The following is a 22,812-nucleotide window of genomic DNA, read 5'->3' on the forward strand; positions in this document are numbered from 1 at the left end:
TGTTTGCTGCTCCCTGTTGAGCCCCCCCCAGCCATGCCACCACTCTCCCTTACAGCCTCCTGCCCTCTCCAAGGCCCTGCCAGATGCAGAATAATTAAGCACTGATGTAGAGCTCCATCCCTGTCCCTGCTGCAGACACGGACGACGCAGCAGGGCTGGAAACCAGCTGCCGGTGCCAGTGCCCGGAGCCCAGCAGGAGCAGGGACAGGAGAGCGGCACCTCCCAGCTGGCACAGCCTTCTCGGGTGGCACTGTGACCGCGCCCACTCCCCTGAGGGCTTTCCGGGAAGGCAGAGGAAACTCCCTTTTTACCTTCACAGCTTCATCCAGTCCTTCAAAAACATGTGGAGAAGCTCCAGGCCCAGTCAGGCAGCAGAGCAGATCTCTGCCTTCTGCAGGGGTTTCACAGGCTCCTCCACCCCAGTTCTGAGAGCAAAAGCTTTGAACCTCAGCTACTTTGGATGTTTTTCCCACAGCATTCCAGAGCTGGAGGTCCCATGCCGGAGTGCAGAGGGATTTGCTAAGAACTGACCCTGTCGGGACTGCAGCAGCTTGATCCCAAATTAGTGGGTTTTTCTAAGATCACATTCGCTCTGTCAACAAACCAAAAGCCATTCTGGTGGCCCAGGTCATTCGGTCTTAAAGAAAAAAAGGATTAGGAAATGCTTCCCCCAGCATAACCGTGCTGTGTACTTGATTCTGTCTCTCTTTAGCGAGGCAGAATTAGTGTGTTGTCAAACACAACTCAGGGGTGAGTTCTAAATCTAACAAGCTGCAAATCGGAAATTCTGTGTCAAGAAGGACTCAACCAGTCTTTTAACATAAAACCCAGCATCACTTCATTGCCAAAACAGAAACCAGTTCAACACTGGAGACCTGAGTGCGGAGACTGTGTGTAGGATGTGTCACCAACTGACTCACTTCTCTGTCTCCTGACAGTCACTGCAAAGTGAAGAAAACTGTCTCTGGTCAGGAATGCCAGGGGAGGTTGACATGAGAGACTGGGAGGGGAGTTTGGGATGAGAGCAGAGTGGAATGACCCGGGCAGAGCAGAGCCCGGAGCCACACGGGCACCAGAGGTGACACAGGCAGGCTGCGGTCAGTGTGCAGCCCCAGGGCAGCCCGGCCCGGCCCGGCCGAGTCCCGGGGCCCGGCGCGGCCCCAGAGCCGCTGCAGGCCCTGCCCGGCACCCAAGGGGGACAGACGGGGCCGGGGCACAGACACAAACACCGGCACAGCGTGAGGCAACACAGCCGCGTCACCGCCTCCTCTGCCCGTTTTATTGTCAGGAAGCGACCTGCGACACCGGAGAGCCGGGCCGGGAGCGTGAGGGGAACCACAGCGCTTAAAGGCAAACAAGCACAAGCAGACAGCGCTCCCACGCGCTGAGGGCCCGGGCTATCACCGAGGGCCTGGCTCCCCTTTCCCGAGCCCTGCCTGGGGCTGCTCCGCCGGGCGGGGCCGAGCCGGGAGCCCGGTTCTACCGGCGGGGCCGGGCCGGGAGCGGGCCAGGCCCGGGCCATGACCGCGAGTCGCGGCCCGTGAGGGGCCCGCGCCGTGGGCGGGGCCTGTATGCAAATGACGCCTCCCGCGCGCCTCGCGGCTCTCCGCCCCCTCGGGAGATATGCAAACGAGCAGGGTGGATGGGCCAATGGCGTGGCGAAGGAGCGGCCGTATGCAAATGTACCAGTTATGTGATGAGGGGCGGGGCTAGCGCGGCTCCCGGGGGGCGCCGGGAGGGCCCGGGGGGGGCACGGGGGGAACCGGGGGGAAACCGGGGGGGACACGGGGGAGAACCGGGGGCACCGCGGGGTAGCGACGTCCCGGGTGAACGGGGAGGAGATGGGAGTCCCCGGGGACGCACCGGAGGGCTCCGGGAGGATTGCGGATCAGGTGCACCGGGGAAATGGAGGCGCACGGAGGCGCTCCGGGGGCACCGGGAGGGTGCAGCGGGACCCGGAGCCCGCACTGTCGCCTGTCCCGGAGCCGCCCCTGCCACTGCCCCCGCCCCGCAGCCCCCCAAGCCCGGCACCCCCGTGCCCGCCACTCGCCGCCCCGGCAGCGCGACTCACCGAGTGACCGGGCACCGGCGCCTGCAGCGCCCGCTCGCCCGGCGGCTCCGCCAGGTCCCGCCCGGACAAGTTTCGTTTCTCTGCCGAGCCGCCAACTTTCGTTTTTGCAGTCACGGTTCCCGCCCAGCCCGGACCGCCCCGGGCCAATCCCGGCCAATCCCGGCCCCGGCCGCCGCCCCCGGACGGTTCTCGGCGGGTCCCGCCCGGCCGGCCATCTCGGGGTCCTTTCCCGGTACCCGCCGAGCATCCCGCACCCACCAGCCCAGCGCAGGTGTCCCCGGCCCGGACAGGGCCCGGCAGCGGCAGGGGAGGGCAGGCGTGTTGGAGGAGAGCACTTGGTGCTGGTGCCCACAACCACAAGCGGATTCCGCAGTCCAAAGTCGGGGCACGGCTGGTGCCCCGTCCCGCATCCGACCAGGACCAAGCCGAAGACGGGCTCCCCGCAAGCCCTGCCCTCCACCCGTGCTCACACAGGTTTGGGCACGCACACATTCCTCAAGAACCAGCCCCTTTTACCCCCACGTCCCCGTTTTCCCCCTCCGGCATCCCCATGGCGCAGCAAGGAACTCACAGCTCAGGGCACTCCAGGGCAGGACCCGGAGCCCCGGGCAGGTGCGTGGCTCCCGGGCAGGTGCGTGGCTCCCCGGGCAGGTGCGTGGTTCCCCGGCAGGTGCGTGGCTCCCCGGGCAGGTGCGTGGCTCCCCGGGCAGGTGCGTGGCTCCCGGGCAGGTGCGTGGCTCCCCGGGCAGGTGCGTGGTTCCCCGGCAGGTGCGTGGTTCCCCGGGCAGGTGCGTGGTTCCCCGGCAGGTGCGTGGCTCCCGGGCAGGTGCGTGGCTCCCGGGCAGGTGCGTGGCTCCCGGGCAGGTGTGTGGCTCCCCGGGCAGGTGCGTGGTTCCCGGGCAGGTGCGTGGTTCCCCGGGCAGGTGCGTGGTTCCCCGGCAGGTGCGTGGCTCCCCGGGCAGGTGCGTGGCTCCCCGGCAGGTGTGTGGCTCCCCGGCAGGTGCGTGGCTCCCGGGCGCCTGTGCTGCCCTCCCAGCACCTCCGGCGGCAGGAGCTGTGCAGAGCGTGCCCTCGGGCTCGGCTCACCCGCACTGCTCCAGCCTGCTTTCGGTTTCTGTTCCCCGGCACGCTCGGCAGCACCGAGAAGATAACTCCCCTTCCCACACAAAAGGGAAAAAGCTTTCCCTCAGGAAGGCAGAGATCACACTGACTCATTAGCAGTTTCTGATTTATTACACCCTCGCTGCCGGCCGAGGGCCGTTCAGGGAAACTGAATTCCTGACCCTGCCCAGCCCCACCAGGTGCTGTCCCCATCACACAGCCTGGTGTCACCGTGCCTGTCCCCTCGGCAGGGCCCAGGCCAGGGGCTGCGCCCCAGGGTGACAGCCCAGCCCTGACCCTGACCCTGACCCTGACCCTGACCAGGGCAGTGTTTGGCACAACGCCCCACAGACAAGATAAGGATAAAAAAGGTAAGGATAAAAATCAGTAAGGAGCACAATCCCAGACGTTTTCCCTCTCCCAGCAGCTGGAGGCTGAGCCCCTGTGTCCGCCTGGAGGGCAGCACAGCAGCCCTGAAACAGCTTTGAGAGCTCACCCTACATCACCACTGGAGTGGCCCAGAACATGGAAAAGGTCCAGAATTAAAACAGTTGTTTAAAAAACGACAGCAGCTCCCTGGAGGGAGGATGGCTTTGCACTGGGCACTGCGACCAGGAACAGTTTTGTCCCTCAGCCCGTGTGGGGCTGGGCTGGTGCTGCTCTGTCCATCTCGGTGTGGGACATGGGGACAGTCCATCCCCGTGCCCAGGAGGCCTGCCTGGGGCAGGTGGCTCCCTCGGAGGCTGTTGGTGTCACTGGGGTGGCACAGGACGTTCAGCCCAAACTGGTCTCACTGGATGAGCCCGGTGCTCTCGGCAGTGCTGGTGAGGGGCTCTGCCCCGCTGCCCCCCGGCTCCGCTCCCCTGCAATGCTCTGGGACAGGAGAGGGGGAAGCAGAGTCAAGGCAAGGCTCATGTCCTGGCTCTGGCTGGGACAGAGGGCATTTTATTCCCAGGAGCGGGTTCAGAGCTGTGTTTGGGCTCAGGATGAGGCTGCTGTTGATAACAGCCGGGTGACTCAGCTGCTGCTGAGCAGTGCTTACACTAAGCCAAGGACTTCTCAGGCTGCCTGGGCAGCGAGGAGCTGGGAGGGGGCAGAGGCAGAGGCAGGAGAGCTGCCCCAGAGCCCAGAGGGATGTTGCAGAGCACAGGGCACGGTGCTGAAGGACAGACTGTGGGGATCTGGCCGAGGGGTGAGGGCCACTGCTCAGGGGCTGGCTGGGCATTGCTCAGAGGGTGGTGAGCAAGCAGCCTGTGCATCACTTGCTTTGGCTGTTCCTTTATGGTTATTGTAATTTTCCTTTTCTGTCCTATTAAACTGCCTTCATCTCAGCTCAAGATTCTCTTGATTCTGCCCCACCCCTCTGCAGGGGGAGTGAAGGGCTCTGTGGTGCTGAGCTGCTGCTGGGTTGAACCACCAGAGCTCACCACAAATCCCCCAGGCAGGGGAGACCCAATTCTTGGGAGGGGCTCCAGCTCATCTTCCCAAGAGCCCCTGTAGCCCCCACTCTGCTGCTCTGCAGCTGGACAGGTCACATCTCCACGGGAATCCTCCAGAGCCACACTCATCCCGTCCTGGGAGAGCAGCCCAGAGCCTCACCTGCCTCCTCCCAGCTGCGGAAATGCTGGAATCCTTCTAAGTCTGCAGACAGGAGGACTTGGAGAACGGGGTCCTGAGGGCAGAGAAGCCTGGGCTGGGGGAGTGCTGGCCACTGCCCAGCCCCCCGGGGCAGAGCCCCCAGCCATCCCAGCACAGCACCCAGCCCTTCCCAGAGCACCCAGCCCTTCCCAGAGCACCCAGCCCTTCCCAGCCCCAGCCTCCAGCTCCGTGGGATGGAGGTGCTCGGGATGGCGATGGCAGCTGGGCTGAGCCCATCATCCACGCCCTCCCTGGGCCCGGGCTGGCGTGGCCGAGGTCCCACACACCTGCAGGCCACAGAAGGCCAGCGAGAGGCCGTGCCTGCGCAGCTCCTGCAGCAGCTCCGCCAGCCCCAGCAGCGCCGTGTAGTCGATGCTGCTGACGTGGCTGCAGTCCAGCACCACAGAGCGCGCGGGAGATGCTGCTGGAAGAGCACGAGGTCACGTCCCAACGAGTCCAGAAATGAGCAGCCCAGGGGTGCCAGCCCTCAGAGCCAGGGCAGGGCGGGCAGGGGTGGCACAGCTGTGCTGTCACCGCTGGCACACGCAGTCCCAGGGCCTGGGCGGCACCTGCAGGCGGTGACAGCCGTGTCCCCAGGACACGCTGGGAGCGCTGTACCTGCCAGAGCACGGCTGCACACCGAGTCCCTCAGGTGCTCCACGGCCGGGAAGTGCAGGCTGCTCCCCGGCTGCACCAGCAGCACGGCCCCCTCTGACACCTGCGGGGGGAGACAGCCACAGGGAGCTCAGGGCTGTGACCTTCCCCGGCAGGGACAACTGCCCGTGTCACCCACTGCCCTCCTGGAGGGAGTGGGAGAAGCAGGAGCCCCCATCCCTCAGGGAACCCCTCCTGCACACAGCCCAGTGTCAGCAGGGCAGGGACAGCAATGCCTCCCTCTCCTGCTGTCCCGTCTGAGGCTATTCCCTTCCTCCTGCTCTCTCAAAGGGGTCCCTGTGCTGTGCCTGTGGCAGACTGGGGATGGCAAGAACAGGTCAGGAGCATCCTGCACCCCAGCACCTCCCTGCCCTCAGGAGCCCCCTCCCAGCTCCCTGGCCCTGCCACATCCAAGGGTGTGAGAAATGGACTTGTAAGGAATTCTCAAAATCTGCCAGAAAGCTGACACAGTTTAGTACACGTGTATGCAGCCTCTGAGATAAGGTGTGCTGGCTTAGGAGGGCCATGGAATAGAGATGACATTGCTGAGAGAGAGATGGAACTAGAAACAAGTTTCAACAAGTTTCAAATGATGGCCTTGCAAAAAGACCAGATATTTTAGAGAATTAGAACTGTGAAAGATGCATTGTGGCATTACATGGGGTAAAAATATAAGTGATTGGTGTTAGAAGTAACAGCAGCATTGTGTGGCAAAAGCTAATAGGCTGAAAAACATTTCTAAGGTGTTGTAACCAGGAAATAAGCTGGCTTCTGATGGAATGGCATTGAGTTATACATCTCTTATGTCTCACCCTTCATGGAGATAATGGAATAAAATCTTTTAAAACGCCTCTCCATTGCCCATCTCTGAAAAGCTGGGAAAACCAACACAAGGGCAGGGGTGAAGCTCACCTTTATCGGGGGCCTGGCAATGGAGTAGAGCAGGAGAACCCCAGAAACCAGCACCCCGGCCACAATTCCATACTGGACCTCCCAGAAGCAGAGCAGGAATGTCACACAGAGGGGCACAAGGTCCAGCCCTGCAAGAGAGAGAAGCCAGGCTCGGCTGTGCCTGGTCCTGGTGCCACAGGGCACTCAGTGACGGCGTGGTGTCCGTGCAGGTGGCTGGGGCAGCTTCGGTGGAGCTGCAGGTGGAGCTCTGGGTGGGAGCCCTTGGAATGGGCCGTGAACTGTCCCTTTGCATGACAAAGGACACAGGAACCGTGGGCAGCCACATGATGGGACACTCAGACAGTGATGGGACACTCAGAGAGAGTGATGGGACACTCAGACAGTGATGGGACACTTCAGAGAGAGTGATGGGACAATCAGACAGTGATGGGACACTCAGAGACAGTGATGGGACATTCAGACAGTGATGGGACACTCAGACAGTGATGGGACACTCAGAGAGAGTGATGGGACACTCAGACAGTGATGGGACACTCAGAGAGAGTGATGGGACACTCAGACAGTGATGGGACACTCAGACAGTGATGGGACACTTCAGAGACAGTGATGGGACACTCAGAGAGAGTGATGGGACATTCAGACAGTGATGGGGCACTCAGAGACAGTGATGGGACACTCAGAGAGAGTGATGGGACATTCAGACAGTGATGGGACACTCAGAGAGAGTGATGGGACACTCAGACAGTGATGGGACACTCAGAGAGAGTGATGGGACACTCAGACAGTGATGGGACACCTCAGAGCGAGTGATGGGACACTTAAAGAGAGTGATGGGGCACTCAGAGACAGTGATGGGACACTCAGACAGTGATGGGACACTCAGAGACAGTGATGGGACACTTCAGAGAGAGTGATGGGACACTCAGAGACAGTGATTGGGACATTCAGACAGTGATGGGACACTCAGAGACAGTGATGGGACACTCAGACAGTGATGGGACACTTCAGAGAGAGTGATGGGACACTCAAGAGACAGTGATGGGACATTCAGAGAGAGTGATGGGACAATCAGACAGTGATGGGACACTCAGAGAGAGTGATGGGACATTCAGACAGTGATGGGACACTCAGAGACAGTGATTGGGACACTCAAAGAGAGTGATGGGACACTCAGAGACAGTGATGGGACACTCAGACAGTGATGGGACATTCAGACAGTGATGGGACACTTCAGAGAGAGTGATGGGACAATCAGACAGTGATTGGGACATTCAGAGACAGTGATGGGACATTCAGACAGTGATGGGGCACTCAGAGACAGTGATGGGACATTCAGACAGTGATTGGGACATTCAGAGACAGTGATGGGACACTCAGACAGTGATGGGACATTCAGACAGTGATGGGACACTTCAGAGAGAGTGATGGGACACTCAGACAGTGATGGGACACTTCAGAGAGAGTGATGGGACACTCAGACAGTGATGGGACACTCAGAGACCACCCCCAGACTTCTGCATGTCTGTGAGGGGATAAAAGGATAAAAGCTCACAGGCTCCTTTGTTCTGGATCCCTCCTCAGAAACACCCAACTCGAGCTGTTATTCTGTTATTTAGTTACTGCTCCATGATTAAATTGTTTTGAGGATCTGGACACACGAGACTCTGCTATGGGAAACCTGGGGTAGAGCCGGAGAGGAAACCTGGTCTGTGTGAGTGGGGCAGGGGGAGCCGTGAAGGGGCCTCAGTCCCAGCTCAGGGGGCCAGTGTGACTGCCGGAGTGGCTCCTGCATGGCTGCACTGGGAAGTGTCCTAAGCAGGGGGATTGCCCGTTGCCCAGGGGTGGGCTCACTCTTGACCCGCCAGAGCGTCCGGAAGATGCCGGCGTCGAACATGGGCACCACGGCCGAGATGATGACGGCGGCCAGCGCCGCTTTGGGGATGTAAGAGAAGAGAGAGGTGAGGTACGCCAGGGACAGCAGGACCAGGGCACCTGCGGGAGGGGGGACCCTGAGCCACGGGCACCCCAGCACCCAGGGTCTCCAAGACCCGGGGGTCCCGACACCCAGGGATCCCAGCACCCAGGGATCCCAACACCCAAGGGTCCCTGACACCCACGGGTCCCTGACACCCAGGGATCCCAACACCCAGGGGTCCCCACACCTGGGGATCCCAACACCCAGGGGTCCCAACACCCAGGGGTCCTAACACCCAGGGGTCCCCACACCCAGGGATCCCCAACACCCAGGGGTCCCCAACACCCAGGGATCCCCACACCCAGGGATCCCCACACCCAGGGATTCCCAACACCCAGGGATCCCCACACCCAGGGATCCCCACACCCAGGGATCCCCACACCCAGGGGTCCCAACACCCAGGGGTCCCCACACCTGGGGATCCCTGACACCCAGGCATCCCAACACCCAGGGATCCCCACACCCAGGGGTCCCAACACCCAGGGGTCCAAAACACCCAGGGGTCCCCACACCCAGGGATCCCAGCACCCAGGGATCCCAACACCCAAGGGTCCCTGACACCCAGGGATCCCCGACACCCAGGGGTCCCAACACCCAGGGGTCCCAACACCCAGGGGTCCCCACACCCAGGGGTCCCCGACACCTGGGATCCCTGACACCCAGGGGTCCCCAGCACGGGCAGCAGCCCGGGGGCAGGGCAGGGCAGGGCAGGGCAGGGCAGGACAGGGCATGGCAGGGCAGGGCAGGTCAGGTCAGGGCAGGGCAGGGCAGGGCAGGGCAGGTAGGGCAGGGCAGGGCAGGCAGGGCAGGCAGGGCAGGGCAGGGCAGGCAGGGCAGGGCAGGTAGGGCAGGGCAGGGCAGGCAGGGCAGGCAGGGCAGGGCAGGGCAGGCAGGGCAGGGCAGGTAGGGCAGGGCAGGGCAGGGCAGGGCAGGGCGGGCAGGGCAGGGCAGGGCTGTACCTGTGACCAGCCCTCCCGCGGGGGTGCACACCCCTGACTGAGCATTCACCGCCGTCCTGAAACGCAAACCCACGTGTGCCAGGCTGTGCAGGGCCGGGGGCTGGGGCTGCTCCTGCCCACCGCCCAGACCCCACCCAGGAGAGCCACCCGCCCTGTCCCTGTCAGGGAGGAACACGAGCAAGCCCCCGGCTTCCAGGACCGCACAGCAGGAAGGGAAGTGGCCCCTCAGCAAAGGGAAGTGGCCCTCAACAGAAGGGAAGGTGGCCACTGGTGGCCACATGCATAGCCCGGCCACCAAGGTGGGCTGCTGGGGACCAGGGCACGAGCTCAGGATCCCACTGGGGACAACACAGTCCTCCACTGAGGATCTTGCAGAGCTCCCTCACCACGCAGCCCCAGCGAGTGCCCTGCTCCCCCTCCTGCTACCCACCGGCCAAAGCTGCCCGTGATGGGGTACGAGGAGACGAAGGAGCCCAGGACATTGGCAACGCCTGAGGAGACACAGGAGAGGGGCTGGGGAGGAGGCACTGCTGTGTCTGTGTCCCCAGGAGTCCCCAGATGGGGATCTCAGGCTGCCCAGGGGCTGTGGGACACCCAGCCCCACCCCTGCCATCCTGAGCAAGCAGCTCTTACCCAGAGCCAGCAGCTCCTGGTCGGGGTCAATCCTGTAACCACTCTGCGAGGCTGAAAGGAGATGTTGGCATTGGCCTGAGGCTCACACAGGCACCTGCCACGCACATGGAGCAGGACCAGCAGTGACCGGGACCGTGTGGGCCCTGTCCTGGCACCCCTTGGGCACAGGAGCACCCCGAGACAACGCTCACCTCCTGGGCAAATTTCAGCTGTGCTCCCCACAGGACCCCTCCTGCCAGCCCATGCTGTGAACTGGAGCCCAGTCCCTCCCAGTGCCCCAAAAGGAACAGCACCTTCCCCAGCACCCCAAGCCCTTGCAGAGACCCCTCCCCAGCACCCCGAGCCCCCGCAGAGACCCCCTGAGAGCACAGGGCAGGACCCTGGCCCAGCCCTACCGAAAGCCTTGGCGATGGCGACGCTCTCCAGCAGCCCCATGAGCGGCACCACGGCCAGCCCGACCCCCATGTCCTGGGAGGAAGGATCCAGTCAGGGGGGGCTGGGAGGGAGCAGAGCAGCCCCCGGGGGGCTGCCAGCACCCACCTGCACCATGCTCTGGAAGGGGACGGTGCCGTTGGGCGCTGCCAGGGAGAAGCGTGGCGGCCGGAAGGCTGGCAGGCCCTGGGGGATGCTGCCGGTGAGCCTGAAGGGCTGGGAGCCCCTCACCTGGAAGGAGTAAGCCACCAGGCCAGCAAACAGGACCACGAGAGCGTTGCGTGCTGCCAGAGTGGAGAGAGCAACCGTGAAAGCTGCCCGGAGCAGCGGGAGGGGGCAGGAGATGGGCACCCGAGCTGCTGGGGACTCGCCCGCCTTAGGAAGGGGCGCAGTGGAGGAGCCCTGGGACACTGTCTCCCCCGACCCACCCCCAGGACTTGCCTCCTGCCAGCCTGGGCTTTCCCAGTTTCAGGCTCTGCCTTCCCTGACCCAAAGAGAGGAGCCCCTGGGAGGGGGACGGGGCAGGGTGTCGCCCTGTTCTTTTGAGAGTTTTAAAGTTCTTCTAAAAGTTTCAATATATTTACGTATTTTTACTGAGTTTTCTCACACTGTTCATATAAGCAATGAGTGTTTTGCATTATTCTTTGTGGTGGAGAGAACTGATGGACTGTTGGTTTGACCAGAGTGGTTGGAGAGGTGGCAGTTTCACCCTCCAGTCCACTGCCACTTTTGCCATTGTATATATATAGTAGAGTCAGAAAATAAAGTTTGCTTTTTTGAGTTCTTTTTCTTTCCTTTTACATCTAGCCTGCTTCTGTGAGTTATTCCGTGTCACAGTGTGACAGTGGGGGACAGCTGACACACCTGTGGCAGAGATCCAGACAATCAGGTAGCTGATCCTGACAGCCACTGGTTCTGCGGGGGCAGCTTGGGGCAGGTGGCTCTTCATGGCCCGGAGCCCTGCCAGCGTGGCCAGGCAGCTCAGCCCCAGCACAGCGTCCCCAGCCCTGCAAGAGGCACATCAGTGCCACCCCAAACACGCTGTGAGGGCTCCCACAAAGCCCGGGGCACGGGGGTTGTGTCACAGCCGAGAAATCAGCCCAAGCTGCGAGCGCAGAGATGGGGAGGGAAGCAGCTGCAGGGCAGGGGGCAGGGCAGGCTGCTGCTGACCTGGTCTCCCCGATCCTCCTCAGCGTCTCATAGACCTGCAGGAAGAACTGCCTCGGGATGCCCTGCAGCCCCAGGATGTTCTGTGCAAGCAGACAAAGCAGACAAAGCGCGCTGGCAGCCCAGCCTGGCCCCGTGACCGCAGCCATTGGCCAACGCCGGCCTGGAGCTGCTGCCACAGGCTCTGATTTGGGTTAACCACAAAGGAAGTCTGGCAGCCCAGCAGAGCCTCAGGTCCCTGGGATGCCAGCGAGGGACTGCCGGGGCTGAAAATCACCCCCAGCTTCCAAATTTGCAAACGCACCGTGACAGGGAATCGCCCAGTGCCTCCTGCAAGTGACCAGATCCCACGTCCTGGTTTTACTGGTGTCCTGGATGCCACCAGCTGGTCACCAGCAGAGGGTGTGTTCAGCTTGGTCTGCTCCGAGCAGAGCGCTCAGGGACCCAGCAGAACCACTGGCAGGGGGTCCCGGGACCCCTTTGGGGCTCCTTCCCCCTGCACCAAGCACAGGGCCCAGCCTGGTGCTAAATATCCCAGTTGCACAGCACTAGGAGAGAGCTGGAGAGGCAGCCAGGACAGCGCAGGTCCTACCTTGATCTGGTTGAAGCTAATGGTGATGGAAGCAGCTGATGTAAACCCCTTAATGACAGGGCAGGAAATGAAATCCAGAAGGAATCCTGCATGGGATGGCAGGCAGTGAGCACGCTCCTCACCCCAGCGGGACAGTCCCAGTGTCCCGGAGAGCAGGGAGGAGGAAGGAACAGCTACAGGCTGTACAGCAACATCCTAAGCATACATCAGGGCATGGCAGGAGCGTCTCACCGAGGCGCAGGAGCCCCATGGCCAGCTGAACGCAGCCAGAGAGGAAGGCGAGGAGCACGGCATAGACGGGCTGGTGGAAGGCGTACGAGGAGACCAGCAGGGACATGATGGCCGTGGGACCCAGCGTCACGTCCTTGGCCGTGCCCAGGAAGCAGTAGACGAAGCAGCCCATGAAGGAGGAATAGAGGCCGTACTGCAGGGCGACAGAAGGGGCACTGGCACAGCCCTGGGAGAGGCCGGACACCTCCCGGACTGGGAGGGCTGGGCTGATCTCGGGTCACTCCCAGGGCCCTTGGCACAGGCATGGCATCCTGCCCGGGAAATGGGCGACTGCAGAGCGCCAGCCCTTGGTCAGCCAGCCCAGCCCAGCCCAGCCCTGCCCGCCACACTGCCGGGCTGCTCCGGGAGCGGGGTCCCGCATCACCCCCGGCCGGAGGCAGCCCGGGGAGCGGCGGGTCCCCGGCTCCCGGCCCCGGGCCTGGCACCCACCTGCGGCGGCAGCCCGGCCAGCTCGGCGTAGGCCAGCGCCTGGGGCACGGTGGTCAGTCCCACGGCCAGCCCGGCCAGCAGGTCCAGCGGCAGCCACGCCCGGGAATACCGCGGCAGCCAGCGCAGGACCGGCAGCGCCGGGCGCGGACACCGGGACCTCGGCATGGCCGGGACCCCCGCGGGCCGGGGCCGGTACCGGGGGCCCAGCGGGATCCCCGCGGGGCCGGGGCCGGTACCGGGGGCCGAGCGGGGCCGGGGCCGTGCGGAGCCGCCGGTGCCAGCCCGGCACTGACCGCGGCTCCGCCCGCGCCGGATCTGAGCGGCCGGGGCGCCTCATGTGACCGGGGTGAGGAGGAGCCGCCGAGCCCCGCTGCCGGTGCCGGTGCTGCTGCCGGTGGCGGTGCTGCTGCCGGTGCCGGTGCCGGTGCCGGTGCCATGCGGCCCTGGGCGCTGGTGCTGCTGCTGGGCGCGCTCTGCCCCGGCGGAGCCGCGGCCCCGGCCCGCAATGTGCTGCTGCTCCTGGGTGAGTGCGGCCCGGCCCGGCGCGGCCCCGGAGCCGGCCCGGACCCCCCCTGCCCGGGGCTCGGCGCCGGGGGCATCCCGCGCCCGGGAGGGAGGGACGGTCCCGGGCTCCGCTGCATCCCCTCCGCAGCACCGCCCGGGCCACCCGCAGCCCCGGTGCTCCCGGTGTCAGCAGTGCCCCCCGGCCCGCTCAGGGACACCCCCGGGCTGACCCCGCACCCGTCCCGCAGCCGATGACGGCGGCTTCGAGATCGGCGCCTACAACAACTCGGCCATCCGCACGCCGAACCTGGACGCGCTGGCCCGGCGCGGTTTGCTCTTCCAGAACGCCTTCACCTCCGTGAGCAGCTGCTCCCCGAGCCGGGCCAGCATCCTGACCGGCTTACCCCAGGTAGGGGCGCCTGCCTGCGCCGGGCCGGGGCTGCCAGCCCGCGGCAGGTCACGGGCACGGCTGGACGTGTTTCGGAGCCGGGCTGGCAGCCCTGGCCCGACCGCGCCGTGTCCCCTCACCTGCAGCACCAGAACGGGATGTACGGGCTGCACCAGGACGTGCATCACTTCAACTCCTTCGACGGCGTGCGGAGCCTGCCCCAGCTGCTCAGCCACGCTGGCGTCCGGACAGGTAGGAGCTGGGACGGGCAGGAGCTGGGACGGGCAGGGAGCTGGGATGGGCAGGGAACTGGGACGGGCAGGGAGCTGGGACAGGCAGAAGCTGGAATGGGCAAGGAGCTGGGACGGGCAAGGAGCTGGGACGGGCAGGGAGCTGGGACGGGCAGGGAGCACCAAACCAAACCCCACTGTCAGAACTCAGTGGCTAAACTGCCCGTGAGCCAGGGAGCCCTGCCAGGACCTGTGGCTGCCCCTGCGGAGAGGAGACAGCAGCAGCTACATCCCCCCTGCACTGCTCCTGGCACAGCAGCCGTCTGCTTTCTCACAGGGATAATTGGGAAGAAGCACGTGGGGCCGGGGGCTGTGTACCCCTTCGACTTCGCCTACACAGAGGAGAACAGTTCGGTCCTGCAGGTTGGGAGAAACATCACCCGGATCAAGGAGCTCGTCCGGCGGTTCCTGCAGAGCCAGGACGAGAGGTGAGACTGCCTCCTTGTCCTGGGAATGGCTCAGGGGAGGAGAGGAACTGGCTTCACTGAAGATGCGTCCCCATGGCCCAGCTGGTCACAAACAGGAAGAGGCCCCTTGTCCCTGGGTCCCCCCATATCCAGATTAGGTGGGGGGAGTCCTGCTGACCCCAGCTCGCCACGGCACAGCCCAGGAAGGTCTCCGGGCAGTCCTTTGCTTCACCACCTCCACATCCCCCCTTTCCATCCCTAGGCCTTTCTTCCTCTATGTTGCCTTCCACGACCCCCACCGCTGCGGGCACTCCCAGCCCCAGTACGGGGCCTTCTGTGAGAAGTTTGGCAATGGAGAGAGCGGGATGGGCTGGATCCCTGACTGGAAGCCACAGATTTACCACCCGGAGCAAGTGCAGGTGAGAACCTGCGGGTACGTGTGGGGCTCTGTGGGGCTGCACGTGATGGCAGCCTCTGATGGAGCCAGGGCTGCTCCCAGCTTGTCACTGTCCCCAGTGTCACAGCAAGAGCTGGCGAAGGCACAGGGGCCTGTGTCAGCCACGTGCCCCTTTCCCTGTCTCCGTTTAGGTCCCTGCCTTTGTCCCGGACACGCTGGCTGCCCGGGAGGACCTGGCTGCCCAGTACACGACCATCGGGCGCATGGACCAAGGTGGGAGCCGTGGCCAGGCTGGGGCTGAGCTCTGCAGCCCGTCCCTTGCCCCCTGAGCTCTGCTCCTCCTCTCACAGGGATCGGGCTGGTCCTGGAGGAGCTGCGCCGCGCCGGCTTCCTCAACAGCACCCTGGTGATCTACACCTCCGACAACGGCATCCCCTTCCCCGGAGGCAGGACCAACCTCTACCGCTCGGGCACCGCCCAGCCGCTGCTCCTCTCCTCCCCGGAGCACCCGCAGCGCTGGGGGCAGGCCAGCCCGGCCTTCGCCAGCCTCCTGGGTAAGAGCTGAGGGAGGGAGGCAGCGCAGCTGTGCCAGGGGGTGTGGGCTGCTCCCCACCCGCCCTACGCCAAAACTCAGGGTCCTGTCCCTGGGGGCAGCCCTGGGCCCTCAGCATTGGCAGGGCCAGTGCAGGGAAGGGAGAGGAGGGAGGACGGAACAGAGTCCCCTGCAGGGACACCATCCCTGGGGACCTCTCTGCCCCTCTCTGGAGCTGAGTTTCCTCCCACAGTGCCTGTCCCTTCCTTTTCCTGTCTCATCCTTTTCCTGTCTCACCCTTTTCCTCCCCTCCAGACCTGACGCCAACCATTCTGGACTGGTTCTCCATCCCCTACCCTGCTTACAGCATCTTTGGCACCAGGCGGGTGCAGCTCACGGGGAAGTCTCTCCTGCCAGCCCTGGAGTCGGAGCAGCCCTGGGCCACCGCCTTCAGCAGCCAGAGCCACCACGAGGTGACCATGTACTACCCCATGCGAGCCGTCCAGCACCGGCAGTTCCGCCTCATCCACAACCTCAACTACAAGATGCCCTTCCCCATCGACCAGGACTTCTACGTCTCGCCCACCTTCCAGGACCTGCTGAACCGCACCAGGGCGGGGCGGCCGACGCACTGGAACAAGAGCCTGCACCAGTACTACTACCGGGCCCGCTGGGAGCTCTTCGACTGCAGCCGTGACCCCGCCGAGAGCCAGAACCTGGCCCCCGACCCCCGCCACGCCAGCGTGCTGCAGCTGCTGCGTGCGCAGCTCCTCAAGTGGCAGTGGGACACGGGGGACCCCTGGGTGTGCGCCCCCGACGCTGTCCTGGAGGAGAAACTGAGCCCCCCGTGCCGGCCGCTGCACAACGAGCTCTGAGTGCCGCCTGTGCCCCGTGGGGCACGAGGGCTCGGAGCGGGAGCGCCACGGGCTGGTCCCGAACCCCCGGTGACACCACGAGGCTCTGCCCTCTGAGCTGCCAGCAGCGCCTGGCCCCAGAGCACCGAGGGATTCCTGGTGCCTGGGCTCTCAGCCAGAGGAGCTGGAGGGCCAAGCTGCCCCTCAATAAAGCCTCTGGAGGATAAGGCTCCATTTTCACCTGGAGCTGAGCACACACCTGCAGCAGCCCCCAGCTTGGAGCAGCAGGACAGGCCAAGGGCCTCTGTGGCACAGTCAGGGCTGCAGGAACAGCTGGGGACCCCCAGTGTTCTGGGAAATGGGGCAAAGCCTTCAAGGGACACAGGGGGTCACTGGAGACCTCCAGGCAGGGACAGAGCTGGGGTGTCCCAGCCAGGGGCGGGGGGCTGAGCACATTCAGGACCAGGAGAGGGGACAAGGACACGGCCTGGGGCTGCTCCCAGCAAACAGCAGCTTTATTCACAGTACTGCTCCCTCCCCAAAACCACAGCCAGGAAACTCCCTGCAGTCTCTGCCCCAGTTACCAATCCCCCAGAGTAACTGGTTTGCTGTCTCACGAGGCACTTGGGTCTTTTCCCCCCTGATTTGATGATGATGATGAGGTTTACCCTGTCCCTGAAGGCTCTGCCAGTCCAGTGCACACCCCTCCATCGACGCCCAGCAGCAGAGGGAGAACAAGGCCCAGGAGCGTGGGAAGAGCAGGGGCAGCTCGGGGTACAGGGGATGGGACGGATTTGGCCTCGGATTCCAGGGGAGCAGCACGGCCTCTCCCTGTGACCGATGCTGGGTCAGGACCAGGAGATCACAAACTGCTCCCACATGGGCAGCGACACAGGGACTCTCAGCACCTGAGGGCACAGGGAAGGTGAGAGCCAGCCAGGAGGGAGCCCAGGAATGTCAGAGCTCAGGCGAGTCCTGGCCCTTGCAGAGCCCCAGCCTGGCACAGTCCTGGTCCCACAGATCCCCGGGAAGGGCACCCGTGGCCCGTGCTGTGCCATCGCTGGGGCCAGACCCCGCCAGCCCCTCGGCCACACTCCGGGTCCCTTCCCGGCCACCACCCCTCCCCAGGGTGGCAACAAGCACTCACCTGGGTGTCACTGCGGTAGGAGAAGTCACTCACGATGGCACCGTTGGCCAGGACTCGCCGGGGAGGGCTGGTGACCCCCAGCACAGTCACGGCCTCCAGCAGGACCCCGTCCAGGTGGGCGCTGGCCCGCAGCAGCTGGCTGAGCACGGCGTCCTGGGGACACGGGGATGGCACCGTGTGCCCCTCAGCCACCTCACCCAGGGCTCCTCCAGGTGCCCTGCCCCACCTGCTGCCCACTGAGCAGACACAGGTGTGCCAGGGCCACCAGGAGCCCCTGCCCAGACGCCCCCCGCCAGCAGCTCCCCGTGCTCACGCTGGAGGCCAGGAAGAGGATCTCGGTGTAGTCCCCCCTCTCAAAGGTCTCCCAGCTCTCCCCATCGTCCCAGAACAGGTCTCCCCTGGCGAAGCCGTCCGGGGTCAGCGCCACCACCAAGGCCATGCCCTTCCCACGGGACTGGGCAGTGCTGAACGCGGGCTCCTGGGGCAGGGGCAGGCACAGCTCGGGGCACTGCCACAGCCACGTCCCCCAGCCCTGCAGCCACGGCTCCCCTGGCATTGTCCTGGCAGCGCTGTGGGCACTGCCGCCCTCCCAGGCTGCTCAGACAGGTCACCGTGGTGTCACCACAGGGCAGAGGGGGCTCACCTGCAGGGGCAGGATGTGCCCTGCACGGACGTGGACGTTGATGGTGTCCAGGGGCGCTGGCAGGAGGATCCACTGCCCTTTGCTGTGGATGGTGGAGTCCTGCTCGGGGACAAAGAGAGGGAAGAGCAGGCACGGGGTGCCACATGGCAGGGGGGCGCCGAGCCCAGTGCCAGAGCCCTCAAATGGCCACCAGCAAAGGCAGGCGAGGCACGAGACCCACACAGCCCCAGGGGAAACGTGCACACATGCAGAAAGGCGCAGGAGGTGCCTCAGCAAAGCCCCCTGTGCAGCACAGCAGGAGCACCCACCCCTGCGAGGCTGTACCACGTCCCTGCCGGGAAGTAGCCGCTGACTCTGGTCTGTCCTGCCTCCAGCACGGGGGTGACGAGCAGCCCCCCGCCCCACAGGAGCTGGCGGTCCACGGCCCAGGTGTTGGGGTCTGTGGGGAACCTGGGGAAGGAGGGGAGGCGAGGGCAGCGCCAGGACACCCTGCAGCCACCCGCCGCAGAGCCCCGCGGGGCTGGCACTCACTCGAGGAACAGCGGCCGCGCCACGGTCTGGCCGGCGCTGTGAGCCCGGTGGAACAGCGTGTACAGGAAGGGCAGGAGGGAGTAGCGGAGGCGCAGGGCGTTCCTCATGGCAGCCTGGGCGGGCGGGCTGAAGGCGAAGGGCTCCTGCGGCTGCGGGGAGGGGAAAGGCCCGAGGGGATGCTCAGCCCAAAGCAGGGCGCGGTTCAGGGAGGCGGCATGGACTCTCCCAGCACTGGGGCACGCAGCTGAACCAGCCGCCTTCCCACGCCGGCGGGGCAGCCCTGGCTCGGCCCAGAGCCCCCCGCCCGGCGGGTGAGGGCTCGCAGGGCTCACCCGGGTGCCGTGGTCGTTGTGGTTCCGCATGAAGGGGTAGAAGGCGCCCAGCTGGGTCCAGCGCACGCACAGCTCCTCGTTCGTGTCGCCCAGGAAGCCGCAGATGTCGGCACCCACCAGGGGCACCCCGAAGAGGTTGAAGAGCAGCACCTCTGCAGGGGGAACAGAGGGCACCAGGGCTCTGCAGCACCAGGGACGGAGCCTGTGGAGAAGCCCCTGGCTGTGGGGGCAAGGGGGAAGCAGGGCTGCGGGTGCAGGCCCAGTGCCCCACAGCCTACCTGGTATGGAGTAGTAGAGCTGCTCCCAGTCGCTGCCAACATCCCCGGTCCAGTGCCCGGCGTAGCGCCCGTGCCCAGCGAAGGTGGAGCGTGAGATGATGAAGGGACGCTTGCCCCGGACCCTCAGCAGAGCACTGGGAGTGGGGGGGCTCTGCTCAGCACCCCCCGGCCAGGGAAGGGGCCCAGGGCTCCCACAGTGCCCTGTGCTCCACACCAAACCCTCACCCACCACCCAGTGCCTGCCCACGCTGGGTCTCTCCCAGCTCTGCACCCCCAGCACGTGCAGGAGCTGTGGCAGGAGCCCCAGGCTCACTTGTGGGAGGCGATGGCCTCGGTCAGCCCATACAGGCTGTGCAGGTTGTAGTGAGAGGACAGGTACTGCTGGCTGGAGGCACAGATGGTCCCGGCTTGCAGGCGGCCCCCAAACACACCTGCAGGGGAGAGGTGGAGCTCAGAGCATCCCCCGGGCTCCTGCCAGCCTCCCCAGAGCCCTGGGCAGGGCTGGAACCCACTCCTGTACCTGGCACGTAGGGGGGATGCTCCAGGTTGTTGCTGGGGCAGCCATCCATGGAGCCCTCCACGAAGTTGGACGGCTCATTCATGTCCTGGGGAGGGAAGGAAAGGACAGGATGGCCTCGCTGCTGCGCCGGGGCCCAGCAGAGGTGCAGGGCAGGAGCCAGGGCCAGCAGCTGCAGCAGGGCCACTCACAAGCCACATGCCATCGAAGGGCACTTGTTCGTGGAAGTCCTTCACCATGTCGTGCCACCACTCGTGAGTCTTTGGGTTGGTGAAGTCCGGGAAGGCCGTGGGGCCTGGCCAGACCTGCAGGAGGGAGAGGGTTGGGCAGAGCCCCCAGCCCCACACACCACCCCACCCCAGAGGTTTCTGTCCCACTCTTGGGGTGCTGCTGCCCCAGCCCCACTCGAGCCCTGTCCGCGGGCCCTGGGGCTGCTCCCCACACGCACCTTCCCGATCAGGGGCTGCCCCGTGGCGTTCTGGATGAACACCCCTCGCTTCAGGCCCTCGTCGTAGGGCTTGTAGGTGCCGGGGGGCCCCGAGCTGCTGATCCCAGCATCCTGGAAGGGCACAAAGCCAGGGCTTTACCAGCAACAGCAGGGAACGGCCAGCCCTGCCTTCATCACCAGCCTGGGGCAGCCGAAGCCCGGTGCCCGCCTGCCCGTGCAACTCACCACAATCATGATGTACCTCAGCCCGCGGCTGTGGAAGTCCCGCACCATCTCCGGGTAGTCCTTGAAGCTTTTCTCGTTGAAGGTGAAATCCCTCTTGGCATCTGCGTAATCCAGGTCGTTCCACTGCACATCCTGCGGATGGAGGCGCCGCTGCTTGGGGAGGAGCAGGGACCCCACGTGCTGCCGTGGGACCCCCACCCCACGGGGCTCCCACCAGCCCCCCACGGCCTCCGGGAGCAGCCCGGACCTACCAGGGGGAAGCGGGCTGCTGTCATGTTGGCCACCACCTGCCGGGTGATGTCGGTGGAGGAGTAGCCCCAGCGGCACAGGTGGAAGCCCAGGCCCCAGTACGGGGGCATGAAGGGGAACCCTGGAGGGTGGAGGGTGGGTGCTGGCAGGGATGGCCCAGCCTCGGGCCACCCCCGAGCCCTGCTGTGCCGCGGGGCTCACGGCATCCCAGCAGGGCCATCCCGGCCGCGGCGCGGCCGTACCAACCACATCCAGGTACTGCCGCACCACGCTCTTGGGGTCGGGGCCCAGGAAGATGTAGAAGTCCAGGATTCCCCCGGTCGTGCGCCAGGTCAGGGCCGGGCTGGGCTGCAGGAGCACGTCTGGGGAAGCACGAGTGCCAGGGGAGGAAGATGAGGATGGGGATGGGGACGGGGCCACGCCCGGCGCCCCCACGGGACTCACCCATCGCGTTGCTGTTCAGCAGAAAGACACCGTGGGCCGAACCATCGTCCTCCATCACCAGGTAGAAAGGGTGGGAGCCGTAGAGGTTGACGTGGGGCTGCAGTAGAGCACGGAGTGGAGCCAGTGAGGCTCTGCTGGAGACCCCCAGACCCACCCGACAGCCCCCCGCCTCCGGTCAGGAGCACTGGCTTCAGGTGCAAACCCAGAGCTGTGCTCCCAAACTCTGCCAACTCAGCCGAGCCCAGCCCTGAGCCCGAGCCCTGCAAACAGCTCCCAGGCAGCACAGAGCTCCGGGGGGACAAACCTGGGCCTGGGCACAAGGGTCCCGTGGGCTTGTCCAGTGTTATGGCCGAGGCCCAGGGCTGAACCAGCACAGACACATGTCCCCAGCCCCAGACATGACGTGAGAGGCCGCAGGGCCACCCCCAGGAGCTCAGCTGAACCCGTGTCCCTTTCCCTCAGCCCCGCTCCGTACCGCGGGTGCCATGTCCCGATTCCAGAGGGTGACCCTGGTCCACGCTGTGTCAAGGAACAGCGGCGTCTGGTGCTCCCCCAGCCCCGAAATGAAACGGGAGGGCAGGGAGGTGGAGATCTGCAGGAACTGGTCTGTGAAGAACAGGGGTGCGACCGTGGTGTTCAGCCTGCGGAGAGAAAGGGAGAGCAGGCACTGAGCTGGGGCCAGCCGTGCTGGGCAGGGACACGGCTGCTCATCACCTCGGGAAATAAAAACAAGTTTTGGCTGCGCTCTGGGATTCCTGGTTCCCTGCCCAGCCACGGGAACTGCAGAGGGAGTCAAAGCAAAGCCCCGACAGCCACCCCAGTGCTGTCACCAGTGTCCCAGATGAACAGCGGTGTCCCTGCACCCACCCTGTGGGGCTGTGCAGGCTTCCAACCCCAATCCCTGGGGAAGCGAGGGGGCGCAGGGGCACTCACAGGACTCTCCCGCCGCGCTGCCGGCACACGACGAGGCCGAAGGGCTCCTGGCTGACCTGCAGCCCGTAGAGCGCGGACGGGGCTCGGCCGCGCACCCGCGGCGTGGCCAGCGGCACCTCATAGCGCTGCCGGGCCGCGTCCCGGAGCTGCGGGCGGAGAGCGGTCAGCGGGGGAACGGGGCACCGGGGCACAGCCGGGCGGGCCGGGCCGCACCGTGAAGCGCAGGCGGGCCGGGGTCTCCAGCGCCAGGTCCAGCCGCAGCTCGTCCACCGCTGCCGGCAGGAAGGAGGCGGCCACGCGGCGCAGCCGGGCGGAGAAGCCGCTCTCGGTGGCCGTCAGGTTCTCGGCGCGGTAGCTGCGGTAGCCGCGGGGGAAGAAGCACCAGGGCGGGCCGGGCCCGGCGCGGGGCCCGGGCCCGGGGCTGTAGCAGCAGCCCCGCGCCTCGCAGCCCGCCCGCGACAGGAGCCGCTCGGGGCCGCAGTCGAAGCGGCCGCCCGGGGACACCTCGCAGGCGGCAGCGCCGGGGCCCCGCGCCGCGGCCGGGAACGGGAACGGGACCAGCAGCGCCAGCAGCGCGGCCGCCACCCCCGGGCCCGGCCCCATGGCCCGGCCTGCGCCTCCGGCAGCGGGGACGCACCGGCACCGGCACCGACACCGGCACCGACACTGGAACCGGCACCGGCTCCGCGCGGCACCGCTGCTGCCCGGGCTCGGGCCGCCCCCAGCCCTGAACTCGGGGCTGCACCGGGCGGGGCGGAGAGGCGGGGCCCGGCAGCCGCTCGGGGCAGGGAAAGTGAAACGTAAACAGAAACGTACCGAAAGAATTGCAACGGTACGGC

The 22,812-nt window shown here is 65.4% G+C and overlaps 3 protein-coding genes across 3 annotated transcripts; 1 reads left to right on the forward strand and 2 right to left on the reverse strand.

Annotated features, from left to right (window-relative positions):
• Nucleotides 1-3,285: 3,285 nt before the first annotated feature.
• SLC26A11 (solute carrier family 26 member 11) lies at nt 3,286-13,191 on the reverse strand. Its single transcript, XM_053994565.1, is given in 17 exon segments — nt 3,286-4,045; nt 4,772-4,844; nt 5,098-5,231; nt 5,429-5,528; nt 6,377-6,504; nt 8,228-8,368; nt 9,311-9,366; nt 9,741-9,801; nt 9,944-9,994; nt 10,339-10,411; nt 10,484-10,659; nt 11,240-11,382; nt 11,546-11,625; nt 12,135-12,220; nt 12,366-12,558; nt 12,855-13,145; nt 13,147-13,191. Coding segments are annotated over 17 exon segments (1,914 nt in total). The 3' UTR covers nt 3,286-3,962.
• A 19-nt stretch (nt 13,192-13,210) lies between these two features.
• SGSH (N-sulfoglucosamine sulfohydrolase) lies at nt 13,211-16,460 on the forward strand. The gene is made up of 8 exons (XM_053994579.1): nt 13,211-13,377; nt 13,607-13,767; nt 13,893-13,998; nt 14,314-14,464; nt 14,706-14,862; nt 15,032-15,113; nt 15,191-15,394; nt 15,688-16,460. Exons 1-8 carry the CDS (start codon nt 13,290-13,292, stop codon nt 16,245-16,247), a joined length of 1,509 nt encoding a protein of 502 aa, XP_053850554.1. The 5' UTR covers nt 13,211-13,289; the 3' UTR covers nt 16,248-16,460.
• A 454-nt stretch (nt 16,461-16,914) lies between these two features.
• Nucleotides 16,915-22,812, reverse strand: GAA (alpha glucosidase). The gene is made up of 19 exons (XM_053994561.1): nt 22,187-22,812; nt 21,974-22,119; nt 21,516-21,681; nt 21,041-21,137; nt 20,839-20,958; nt 20,599-20,717; nt 20,348-20,479; nt 20,123-20,233; nt 19,866-19,979; nt 19,678-19,762; nt 19,471-19,588; nt 19,158-19,291; nt 18,880-19,031; nt 18,548-18,696; nt 18,325-18,466; nt 18,017-18,115; nt 17,687-17,851; nt 17,374-17,526; nt 16,915-17,134 (listed from the first exon to the last, which is right to left on the reverse strand). Exons 1-19 carry the CDS (start codon nt 22,574-22,576, stop codon nt 17,075-17,077), a joined length of 2,652 nt encoding a protein of 883 aa, XP_053850536.1. The 5' UTR covers nt 22,577-22,812; the 3' UTR covers nt 16,915-17,074.

This window comes from Vidua macroura, chromosome 19 (assembly GCF_024509145.1).
Source record: "Vidua macroura isolate BioBank_ID:100142 chromosome 19, ASM2450914v1, whole genome shotgun sequence".
NCBI classification, from domain to species: Eukaryota; Metazoa; Chordata; class Aves; order Passeriformes; family Viduidae; genus Vidua; species Vidua macroura.

Coding starts and splice junctions, on each gene's coding strand:
- SGSH (XM_053994579.1), top strand. CDS start 13,290: ATGCGGCCCTGGGCGCTGGTGCTGCTGCTGGGCGCGCTCTGCCCCGGC. Junction 13,999..14,313: donor CCACGCTGGCGTCCGGACAG/GTAGGAGCTGGG, acceptor GCTTTCTCACAG/GGATAATTGGGAAGAAGCAC. Junction 15,114..15,190: donor CATCGGGCGCATGGACCAAG/GTGGGAGCCGTG, acceptor CTCCTCTCACAG/GGATCGGGCTGGTCCTGGAG.
- GAA (XM_053994561.1), bottom strand. CDS start 22,576: ATGGGGCCGGGCCCGGGGGTGGCGGCCGCGCTGCTGGCGCTGCTGGTC. Junction 21,682..21,973: donor CAGCGCGGCGGGAGAGTCCT/GTGAGTGCCCCT, acceptor TTCTCTCCGCAG/GCTGAACACCACGGTCGCAC. Junction 20,480..20,598: donor CAGCAGCCCGCTTCCCCCTG/GTAGGTCCGGGC, acceptor CTCCATCCGCAG/GATGTGCAGTGGAACGACCT.